This window comes from Lissotriton vulgaris, unplaced genomic scaffold (genome assembly GCF_964263255.1).
Source record: "Lissotriton vulgaris unplaced genomic scaffold, aLisVul1.2 SCAFFOLD_241, whole genome shotgun sequence".
In the NCBI taxonomy this organism is placed as follows: domain Eukaryota; kingdom Metazoa; phylum Chordata; class Amphibia; order Caudata; family Salamandridae; genus Lissotriton; species Lissotriton vulgaris.
Genome location: NW_028252742.1, coordinates 224086 through 236963, shown reverse-complemented (window position 1 = coordinate 236963; position 12878 = coordinate 224086). Strand labels below are relative to the sequence as shown.

General features: G+C 42.1%; 1 protein-coding gene across 2 annotated transcripts in view; it reads right to left on the bottom strand.

Annotated features, from left to right (window-relative positions):
* LOC147662037 (uncharacterized) overlaps nucleotides 1-12878 on the bottom strand; it is a 205632-nt gene that overhangs the window by 92528 nt on the left and 100226 nt on the right. For both annotated transcript variants that reach the window (XM_086951165.1, XM_086951166.1), the window contains exon 4: nucleotides 10817-10927. In XM_086951165.1, coding sequence (XP_086807291.1) covers nucleotides 10817-10927 — 111 coding nt within the window. The remainder of the gene's footprint in view (nucleotides 1-10816; nucleotides 10928-12878) is intronic.

The following is a 12878-nucleotide window of genomic DNA, read 5'->3' as shown; positions in this document are numbered from 1 at the left end:
GTGAATATGTATATATATATATATATATATATATATATATATATATATATATATATATATATATATATATATATATATATATATATATATATATATATTACCTACTGGCGGTCGCCAGTAGGTATATATAGTTAGGATTTTTTCTCTATGGAACTTTTGAAAATTCTATGTCTAATAACTTTGGCGTTTGTGGACGGAATCGGCTGAAATTTTCAGGAAAATGGCACATTTTGTTTCTGAGCAGCCCCTGAAAATTTGGGGGGGGGTTCCGTCAAGGGGGGGCCGAGAAAAAAGGGGGGTCCCAAAACGCGTTTTTCCCATTCATTTTTCCATAGGGCCTTTGGCCTCACTTTTAGCTCGAACGGCTGAATGGATTTACACGAAACTTGTCAAAATCGTAGGGACTGTTAGCCCGATGTGCCTTTGCTGGGTCTCAATATATGTGCTCCAGTGGATTTTGAGAAATTAACGTTTAAAAAAACAGATATATCTGTGACAGCGTCCTAGATAGCGCACCAGATCGCGTACTTTTCGCGTTACGGAGCTTTGCGTAGCGAAGCTGATTGGCTCTCCGCTGTCTGTCAACATTCTAAACAGTCCGGTGCGGCCGCCATCTTGTCTCTCGGTAGGATCGAGAGACAAGAGGAGGAGAAAAACGAAGGGGGAATTTAATGAAAGGGGGCAAGGTAGACTCCTCTTGACCCCCTAGGAATGATGTTGGGGTTATTAAAGGGTCCCGTGGGGCAAATAATTAAAATTTGATTTTTCGCGGTAGAAGCGCTTCTCGGTTCGCGAACCGGGCCGCAAACTGGTAGCGAAACGGGAATTCGCCATTTTGTGTTTCGATTTAATTAAATTACTAGGTATAAGGGGGTACGGGAGACGTATCCTGACCCCTTATGTTTTCTGAGGGTGGCTGAGGAGGCTCATATATGTTGATACATGTCTTCCAGCGGCTGTGCGTGAGCTTTTTTTTTTTTTTTTTGCTGCGTGACGTCTGTTAACGTTCGATTTGATGGAAATCAGGAACTGTTGACCGCTATTTTGTCACTGCGATTAAATATTTTGATAAAAATAATTGTTATAAATTAATCCTTATTGATAAACATTGTCTGCGCCATCTTGCCTTTTTTGCAATGCCACACTTTTGTTGAGCACGGCAGCCATTTTAGATGCCTTGACCAGACCCACTCTCCGCACACCGCTGATCCTCAGCATGGCTTCCCTCCCTCGCAAGCATCTCCCCCACGCACTGGTCACCCCCGCTCTCTCTCTCATGTATGGCCCAGAAACCTCCTCCCATCTGCGCTGTTCTTCTCTGAGAATCACACCCTGTGCCCGCCCGACACCTCCCTTTCACCCTATTCACTACCGCACCCTGTGACACTCCTCTTCCTCTGTGTCCGATTGTCCAGGCCGGTCCCAGGCTATCACCTAGTCCTGCAGGTGTAGTTTATGGCCCCAGCTGTAGAGAATCACCCCTCTTCAAAGGAGTTACAGTAGATCAAGGCCCCCACCCGATGAGATCCGTCACACCACACGCGTTCCTACTATCTGATAACCATCCTGTATTGTGCTTGGGGAGGGGATTCTCACTGTGAGGGTGTGTGGGTCCGAGCCTGAAGCGGAAGATTCCAGGGATGCCTTTTTGTACATCAAAGTCTTCACAATTATGTGTCACATTAAAAATATATAGCACTCCAACAAAGTTGTAGGATTATAACACTTTAATAACTTATAAATATATACAACGGAACAAAAACAGTAAATACCTTTAAACATTTTTTAAAAAAAGAAGCAACAATGGTCAGTAGCTGTGTTTTGTGCGAATAGTCCCAAGGCAGCACAACGTGCTGAGTTCTGGACGGCACCCAGGTGATGTTACCTGGGTGCCGCACTGGTTTTTGGTATCCTACAATGCAGCTCCGAAAAACGGCGTGGGGCGTCCCGGGTGGTGCGGGGGGAGGCCTCGTCAGTAGCGGTCTGTTGTGCGAATAGTCCCAAGGCAGCAGAACGCGCTGAGATGTGGATGGCAACCAGGTGATGTCCAGTAAGTTGCCGCACTGGTTTTGGCATCCTACAATGCTGCTCGGAATCACGGCGTGGGGCGCCCCGGGGGGGGGGGGGGGGGGGGGGGGGGATGGGGAGGCGGCGTGAACGGGCCTCCCCAGGTGGAGGCTCGTCTGCTGTACTGGGGCGCCCCTTTACCGTTTCAGTTGCCATTCTGCCCGCTTTTGCTACACTGTGCCTCATCCTCCATTCAGCTGGTTATCGCCCGCTCTTGCGGCTACAGCGTCTCGCTCACCATGTAGTTGAGTTGCGCCCACTCTTGCGGTGCAGCGATAGGCGGCTGCTACAGGACTCTTAAAATGGCGGACGGCTCTTCGGATTTGGGCCTGGTCCACTAAAATGGCCCTGGGACACCTTGGAACTCGGATGTCCCCTGAGCCTTGAAGATTTTACAAAAGTCTTGAGGGCCCCCGACTCCTGCAGGCTTCCGGTGGGGAGCGGCTGCCATGATTGCTCGCGGAATGACCACGACGGAGCCACGAGATGGTGGTGCTCTCATGCTGACGCCAGCTTCAGTCTGAAACATCCAGAAACAAGGTGGGGCTTTCATTGTTTGGGAAAAAAAAATGTTTTAATCCAATGAAAAGTGTTATTTTTAGGTCATATGATCAAGCCTTCTATCATTAGGAAACCAAAAGTAAAATGAACCAATGAAAAGTTTTATAAACAAGTCACATGACCTGTTATGCTTACGTTACGGGCTGGTATAAAAAGCGTAGAAAATCCGTTGGCACGTGAGGCGGCGTCAGTAGCGGACCGATGTGCGAATAGGCCGAAGGCAGCACAACGCGCCAAGATCCGGATGGCACTGAGGTGGTGTTCAGCAAGTTGCCGCACTGGTGTGGCCATCCTACAATGCTGCGCCGAAAGTCGGCGTGGGGCGCCCCGTTGGCCTGTGAGGTCGCGTCAGTCAGTGGGGGCTGTTTGAGAAAGCAATGTGATGCTGTATGTCGCCCCCAAGATGGAGGCTCCTCGGCTGTAGTGGGACGCCCCTTTGTGTTTCACTCGCTATCCAGCTGAGTTGCGTCCACACTTGCGGCTACAGTAGACCGAAGGCAGCACAACGCGCCGAGATCTGGATGGCACCGAGGTGGTGTCCAGCAAGTTGCCGCACTGGTGTGGCCATCCTACAATGCTGCGCCGAAAGTCGGCGTGGGGTGCCCCGTTGGCTTATGAGGTGGTGTCAGTAGCGGACCGATGTGTGAATAGGTCGGAACCAGCACAAGGCGTCAAGATCCGGATGGCAAGTCCTGGATGTTGGGTGCCATAGTTGAGAGCCAAGATCCGGATGGCAAGTCCTGGATGTTGGGTGCCATAGTTGAGAGTTCTGAGCAGTGTTTGTAACACTGTCTGAAGCTTATTTGCACCTGCTGCAGCTTCACTATTGCCCTGGTGTGGCCAAAGATCGCCCATGACATAGGCGGCCGGCTCCCATGGTCCGGCGGAACTTTTTTCCTTTTCCTTTCTGCATCTTGTCCCACAATCCATTTGACCTGAAGACACGACCAGGTCCCTGAATGTGTGCAGGGGGACGCTATTGATTGAATCAAAATGGCGGCTTCACACAAAGCTGACTCAAGCGTTGCTGGTGATGCTATACAGACAAAAAATGGTTTTCAGTTTGTACATTCTTCAGGATTTTTCCATCCAAGTCTGCTTGAGAGTTTGTAGAACAATGGCTTCAGATCTTGCCCTCCCCTCTTTTGACTGTTGGTTCTTGTTGCCTATCTCTTCTGTTGTCATTTAACTGAACCTTTTTTGACTGCCGAAAGGGGTTCTGGTCCGACCGCTGGTTGGTGGAGACATTTTGACTATATCCTGGACCTGCCCGGCCTCGCCCAAAATGGCGCCGGTATAAATGGGACTCGTAACTCCTTGTTGTGTACTGGTTGAACAACCTTGATATCACGAGATACGTATGCAGTTTTGAAGCACATGGCGGGCGGGGACGAGAATTGATTGAATATTTCGACATCCTTATTGATATTAAGTTCTGATGTGTTATTGATTACTGAACTATTGTAAGTTCGAATTAACGTCACCCATGGTACTTGCCCGCAAATGTATATCTAGAAAATGTTATTGTTAGTGGCCCTGTTGTATTTTAATTACAAAATGTACGTCCACCGATTCCGCAACTGTTAGACACCTTAGTTCTTGCAACCTAATGGCCCGCTCGTTACGTTCCTCTACAGTGTAAATGTTTCCTCATCATATACGTTTACAGTTTGCTCCGTGGCTGGCCCACGTGGTTATAGGCCCGTATTTGTATACTGACATTTTCACAATAAAGGTTTTTAAAACAAAACATGGTAGTAGTATTTACATTGGTAAAGTTTTTAATTTTAGTCACTGTTTTCGAATCAGTAAAAGGCAAGTGAAATAAAGCAGTCCAATTACATGACGGATAAAAGGTATAATACGCAGGAAAGCAGTAAAGATAAATGGTCAAGGGCTGTTGTGTTTTCTACTCCTGCAACATAAAGTGATCGATAAGAATCTAATATTCAGGCGTATCGGCGACTAAGACAGCAGGCCGAGCATCTTTTGCTCAACGGCTCCGTCATGGGACGAAGAAACGCCCTTTTGCTAGAAAAAGGAATATATTTTACTTGCAGGACAGTTGTAAATTTTCCGGGAAAGTACATTAGCCTGGAACATTATAACATATATGTTTAAGAAAAAATAATGTTCGAAAGCAATAAAAAGCGTAATTTTTAGGTCATATGACCAAGCCTTTCATCATTAGAATAACAAAAGTAAAATGAACCAATGAAAAGTTTTATAAACAAGTCACATGACCTGTTATGCTTACGTTACGCGCCGCGCCCGGATCGCTTCCGGGAAGCTGCGCTTCGCGCACCGGAGCACTTCCGGGTGCGCTAACGCGACGTGTCATATAACGCATTCCGCGACAACGTGGGTCCAGAATATAATCAAAATGTCTCCACCAACCAGCGGTCGGAACACAACCCCTTTCAGTAGTCTAAAAAGTTCTGTTAAATGACAACAGAAGGGACAGGCAACAAGAACCATCAGTCAAAGAGGGGAGGGCAAGTTCTTCCCAACCGGGTCACGTTGGGGCGCTACCGGAACTGATCGAATTGGTAGTCTACAGTGTTTCTGGATGTTTCAGACTGAAGCTGGCGTCAGCATGAGTCCACCACCATATCGTAGCTCAGTCGTGGCCATTCCACGAGCAATCATGGCAGCCGCTCCCCACCAGAAGCCTGCGGGAGTCGGGGGCCCCCAAGACTTTTGTAGAATCTTCAAGGCTCAGGGGACGCTTTCGAGAATGGGGCCCAAGTCCTAGCAGACAAGCGTCCGAGTTCCAAGGTGTCCCAGGGCCATTTTAGTGGATCACGCCCAAATCTGAAGAGCCGGCCGCCATTTTGAGAGTCTTGTGGCAGCCGCCTATCGCTGCATCGCAAGAGTGGGAGCAACTCAACTACATGGTGAGCGAGACGCTGTAGTCGCAAGAGCGGGCGGTAAACAGCTGAATGGCGGAAGAGGCACAGTGTAGCAAAAGCGGGCGGAATGGTAACTGAAACGGTAAAGGGGTGCCCCACTACAGCGTGTCTTCAGGTCAAACGGATTGTGGGACAAGGTCCAGAATGGAAGAGTCATCAAAAGGCAAAAAGTTCCGCCGGACCCCGGGAGCCGGCCGCCTATGTCGGGGGCGATCTTAGGCCACACCAGGGCAACACGACTTGGGGCGGGGGCAGGAGCCAAGCGTCCCCTCCCAGTCCGCGCCACCACATCGAATGTTGAAAATCTGAAGCCATCGTTCTACAAACTCTCAACCAGCCTTGGATGGAAAAATCTTGATGAATGTACAAACTGAAAACCAGTTTTTGTCTGCATAGCATCAGCAGCAAAGCTTGCTATCAGAGTTTATGAGTTTCATGCTCGATCGATTGAGCTAGCCGGATCGGGCAACTAAAAGTATAAAATAGTTATGTAAATAGTTATTTAATAAAATGTTTTACCCTGTTACTTTGCTGGTGTGTTGTATATATTTATAATATTTGCATAGGGTTTGTCGTTATTTTGGGTGGGGTGGGTGGCGGAGCCGAGCTGTATTGCAGCCATCATCGTGTGGAGCTCAGTTCATCTCACTAGTTTCGTATTTCTCATGAGGGGTTGTTCTTAATGTTTCTATTTTAGCTAGGTCAAAAAGAGATCCCATTAGTGGCCTACTGATTTTGCTCGATTCCTTTTGTTTTTTAAAACGATTTTTCACTATCCGCAAAGACTAAACAGAGTATTGCGACTCTGTGCTTGTTTGTAAATAGAGAATGAACCAAAGAGAACCAATTCTAAAACAGTAAATGCTTGGATAACAATCAATCAAATGGAGAGAGAAGCAGACACGATGGATTAGAACGGGGGCATAGGCCTGCGTTAACTACCCTTCACTATCTGCAAAGAGAGAGTACTGCTAAGAGAAAAGAGGGGGGGGGAGGGGGGGCAGCGTTCAAAGTACATCAGCGTGCATAAATACGAAAATGTTTTTACCTATCACGTACTTCACATTTGACAGCTTTTGATATTTGCTATTAAAAAACCATTGAAATTCACTGAAAAAACCATAGGTTTTAGGCCATATATAGTTAGTGATTAGCATTTACAAAACCTTAATTTACTCGCACAAAACCATAGAAATTCGCATATATAGTTAGATGCAATAACTATATATCGCGCACCAGCAATCCACTGCTGATGATCTCACATATTACATCATTAATGACATGGTCAGTGACATCACTGATGACATCACTGATGACATCATCCAGTGACTGTATGTTTCTGTAAAGTTAAAATATGTCTTACATATTGAAGAATGAGTGGATGTATAAGTGTCTGGATGAAGGATTTAGTAGGTGCATGACTGACTGTATGAGTAAATGATTAAATGTGTCTCACTGAGTGCATGGGTTAGTGACTAAACTGTCTTAATTTGTGCATCATTATATCTGTTGTTCTATGAAGTGCTGCATGTGTTAATCAGTAGCTATATGAGTAACTATATGGGTTATTGATTGGTTGCCTAAGTATTTCTATGGGAGAGTAAGTGTGTGTGTGGGGGTGGCTGGGAGGTGTGTGACTCTGTGTATACATGTGTGAACAGTTGATTCACTCGATCTATGGGTTCAAAACTGCATGTTGAAACAGCTGTATGGGTGGTTGACTGTGTACGAGTGTATTAGTGAGTGAATGGATATCTCAGTGCTACATGTCAAAGTAAGTAAATATGTAAAACACAGTACATGTGAGAGTTCACATATATAAATTACTGTGTATAAGAGCCAGTGAATGTGTGAGTGGCTGAATGAATCATTGAAAACTTGTATCAGGAATTGTATAAGAGAGTAAATATGTGTTAGTATATGTTTGAATAAATAAGGTGTGTATACCTGTATTGTTGAGGAAATGGAGGAGTGACTGATTCTTTTCATGACTGACTAGATGTATGAGTAACTCCATGGATGAGTGACAATCTGTGAGTGTCGGTTTACACTGAGTGTATCTAAGGTTATATTAGAGTCTGAAGAGGTTCATCGTATTGATATCATCAGTGATGTGATCAGTAATGTCAAATGAGATGTTATCAGTGATATCATCAGTGATGACATTTGAGATGTCATCAGTGATGTCATTTGAGATGTCATCAGTGATGTCATTTGAGATGTCATCAGTGATGTCATCAGTGATGTCACTGACCATGTCATTAATGATGTAATATGTGACATCATCAGCAGTGGATTGCGGGTGCGCGATATATAGTTATTGCATCTAACTATATATGCGAATTTCTATGGTTTTGTGCGAGTAAATTAAGGTTTTGTAAATGCTAATCACTAAATATATATGGCCTAAAACCTATGGTTTTTTCAGTGAATATATATATATATATATATATATATATATATATATATATATATATATATATATATATATATATATATATATATATATATGTTTTCACATATATTTTTATATATTTTCCGGGGTTCCCGCGCATGGGTGGGAATATTCAAGTGCTCATGACTTTGATGAGAATCCTCTGGAAACAATATATATATATATATATATATATATATATATATATATATATATATATATATATATATATATATATATATATATATTGTTTCCTCGAGTGCTGCCTCAAGTCTTCTTCTTGTGGGGAAGACGTCTGTGGGAATATATATATATATATATATATATATATATCGAAGTACTCGGCTACTCCCTCTACTCCTCGAGACAAACGAGGCACGGACCACAAAGTGAGTGCAAAATTATTTATTTTCCATCAGCCATTTATTTTTTGGGTGCAAAATTATTTATTTTTCGTCAGTCATTACGCATTTCAGCCCTTGTGAGCCTTGATCACATGACAAACACTGCAACTTCATTTAATCCATTTAAAGTGACAATTGCAAATATTAACAGTCATAGTTGTAGACAAAATACTACATATTAATTGACATTCTCCTTTCACCAATTGTTTGCACGTTCTTTTCCACAAACCTTATATATGCAAATTGTTGTATAAATATTGGAATTGTATTTTATGTAAATCACACAGCAAGATATACTGAAACTCTAAAACATAGTTTAAAAATATGCAAGACTATATTCACCAATGCGTTGATTCAACAACATTTTCCGTTTCTACATATTTAAAACTGTCATTATATATTTACAATTTGTTGCGAACGATTCACCAAGACTCATTTCATATGATTTTACTTTGCCTGAAATACTACTTAGTTTGGTGATTCAATAAGTAAACATTGTGACTGTTTAAAGTGCAAGTGCTGAAATATATTAAAGTGCATGTGCTTCATCACCCGTTACTCAATTGTGAAGTGCTCTAATATTGTAAAATCCATTTTGGAATTTCTCTTGTTTGGGTATAGCAGCATTCTGCGGAAATTGACTAAGCTGTTAATATCTGTATAAATACAGTATCTTATTTTTCCCCATCATTAATTTTTCTTATAAGTTACATTTGGGTTTGAACATACCTGTATGTCTTAGGTATCGAAATATCTTTTTGGTTTGTACTGTTGTATTGCTTCAAATACTTACAGGAGACAGGTATAAAGGTCCTCCGTGACGTTAAGGCCCCCTCCGTTGTTTAGAATCTAATTCAAGGATGTACCGTGTTTCTAGTTTGCATAAAGCACTTTCTCTTTTTACCCCTCTTCTGTTTGGTGGCACTGCATCTATTAGATAATATTTCAGATGTTCAAGATCTGAATTGTGGATAGCTTTAAAATGCCTTGGGGTATGTTGGATCCTGGTTCCTAATTACCCTAATGTGCTGGAGTATTCTTTTATGTACTTAAAGCTTGGTGCTGCCCACATATCGTAAGCCACAAGTACACTCCAGCACATAAATTGAATGGTCTGTTTTACAAGTCAGGGATTTTGAAATTCTATATTCTTTGTTGCCAAAAGGTACAGTGTAGGCTGATTTATTGATGTAGCATTGGCAAGCTTTGCAGGTTAACATTTGAAAAAACCTTTGCGTTGTGACAGTCAGGTGGTTCCCTCAACAACCTCAGGACTACTTTTTACAAGGCTATTTCTCATGGAGGTTGCCTTACTGTATGTGATAGCTAAATTTTTAGGTAGGGACTGGCCAATTATTGGATCACTTAGAACTATAGGCCAGTTTTGTCTCATGATGTTTCTTATAGCCTGCTCTTGCTTGCTGTATGTTAAAATAATTCTAAAATCACTGTCCTTTGTTGATTATTTATTTTGTTTCTCTTGTTCCGTGAAGGCAGGATTTTGCTACATTCCTGTTTGTAAGCAGCTCTGACCTGTCTAATGCATTGGATTTGGCAACTGCAGCATCTATTGTTTTAGTTGAGTATCCTCGATCTTAGATCACGACTATTGCTGCAGATTCTTTTTAGTCTCAACATTTCCCCGTAGCGGATGCTTTCAACTACATATATACGTATAAATCTGTGGCGCTCTTTTATTCCATCATAATGTCTGCAATAGCACTCAATAAAGCTATGACCGGTGTTGAGATCATGAAATTACTGCAATCTAAGACAGCATTGATGGGTGAGCTCCCACAGAAAGAATGACACCAACATGGAGCTGCCACAGACTGGAACATCAATGTCCCTAGTCCTACCCCACACTTCTCAGTATGGAGGAACAGTGAAAGATCAAGATCAAGAACCAATAGTTGTCAACACTGCTCAAAGCCCAAACCCAGACGAGAAGTTCCTGTCACATTTGCAGAAGGAAATGCAGACTGCAACAGGTGATCAAGATTTTCTATTTTATAAGTGGAGTTGACAATGTTGCTGCTCCTTTCACCTTACAGTTTACTAGGCAATGGTGTTACATCAGCTGACTTCAAACACGCTGGGGGAGAGCCGCTTTCAAAAGATAAATCATTTCAACCACTGAGAAAGTCCCCTAAAAGGTTTGAATAATATGAAGGTAGAAATTAGTGTGGAGTGCCTGGAAAATAGGGTACTCTCAATACAGCACAACATATGGGGAAATAACACAGATGACAGAGGTGAAAGCTTCCCCCAGTAGGTTCAAATAAATGATTACTCATGCCTGGTTAACTCAATCACTTTCCTGAAATAACCTGAATTAGGAGTAAAAATATTTAATCCTTCACTAGGGAGAATAAAGTGGAAACTCTCAGGCAACTGGTTCGTCTCAATTTTAAAACATTTAATTAGCTGTTCCTAACCTGTTTTTTGGTGGGTTGTGCTTTCCCTCAGGTCTACGTCTTGAAGATCCTTTAAACACTGCTTTTCTTCTTTGCTTTTCGTGCCCGAACCACGAAGGGAAATTTCTGAACCTGTAAAAGCAAACAAAAATGCCCCATGTATACTCTCATATGTACAACTTCACTCTAGTTGTGTTTCTATATTAACTATGAGCAACTTCCTTCTTCCCTTTGGAAATTGTAATATTTCTTTATCTGACAGATTTGCCATACTTTAATCAACTTTAAATCACTAATTATGTGCTTCTGGTTTTGAGTTTATTGTTTTAAATAGGCATCATCTCAATTCACAGGTTAAGTACACCTACCAACTTTATTTGGAAAAGATATACATGAATAGTGTGCAACTGAGTAACCTCATTGAGAATACTCTTAATCTTTAAAATCACATTAAGGTTCAGAATGAACTTTGAAAAGCTGGTGATAGAGGTACTGTGCCCGATATGAGACTTGCTATTTAATCAATATGCGATAAAAGTAAAAAATCAACCTCATCCCAATGCCATAACATTTCAAAATTAATTTAACTGCCACATTTTTAAAGTAACCCTGGTGAATTTGCAAGAGTATGATTTTTTGGGATACCTTTAAAAACATGAAAATGAATTTGGAGTTTTGTTTTAAGGGGCTTAAAGCAAATCACAAATTAAGAAAAGGAAGCTTAGGCTGTCCATAAACTGAAACAGAACTTTGCAAGATGTGAAGTTTAGTGGGATTCCAAAGGTCACATAGTCTAGAGGAGACTCAAGGCATACATGTTGGACATGAATAGCTTCAGAGAGCAACGTTTTAAAAGAATCATTGGAAAAACAGCTGCTCACCCACCTTATAACAAAGAATGTCACATGTTTTCTGTGATCTATTAATAGCAGTCCAACATAGTTCGTACATACCTTTATTTACAATGCAAAGAGGAAGGAGTCCTGAAAGCGCAGTATATAGCATTGTTAGGAGATAGAATGCTATACCTTTTCATCATTAGTGAATGTTCTTCAAACCTGCAATAATATACATTTTTGAAAACGTCTCATTATGGGCAATGTGTTTTAGACCCTAAATTACCAATATAGGATCTTTGGTGAAAATACATTCATGGTAGGTCAAAACTCATTTTCCATGTGGCACAGCAATAAATATGTTATGAAGTGCATGATAAGAGTAAAAGTATGCCTTTTGGATCGGCCAGGGAAAATCTACCCACACGACAAGTGATACCATCATTCCACAGGCACTGGTCATCTACTTAGGTCTGGGGGGGTCTGTCAGTGTTTACTGCCCTGTTCTGACTCCGTGATAGTAGTGGAAGAACGTGGGTAGCATAAGAAATGGAAAAGAAGTTCTATTTTGATAGTCACCTATGTGATATTTCTGATGTGACTTGATTATGTCTCTCTTTTTTTAGAATTATCACCAAGAGGATGAGGACTATGAAGCGCCGGATGGCACCACACGACAGGGGCACTTTGAAGGATCCCATGCATAGTTGTAATGCACTTTTTATGACTGAGTATTGGTTTGGGGGGCGGATATGCACTAGATCATGCAGTCGCAAACATTTTCTCAGCGGCCAAAAATAATTGTGTGAGGTGTGACCAAAGGGCGCATTGGTGCCAAGAGGGTGGAGGCCAGGAGGCAAGATGGGCGTAGTGGAAGTTAAGCATGTACATGGTGTGGACAGTGAGTCGGAGAGTTGATTTGAGAGTTTCAATCCATGTTGTCCTGTAAAATAAGTCGCTAGTCTCTAGAAGAGTCATAGATTTGACAATATTGAGTTATGCAGCGTTTAGGTTGCTATCCCTTTATCACACTGTGAAGTAAACCTTCTCTGCTTAGTATCGCTACTTTTGGTGAGTCAGGTGTACAAAGGAAGAAACTTGATTAAAAAATGGATGACAACTAATTTTAGGATGCACAATCTCCCTATGCCTATAGTCTTCTTTCTGTAAACATTAGGATTGCTTAGAAACAGGCCCAGTAAAATTATTGAGTGCTCTATAAATAAATATCCCTGACAAAGAACCTC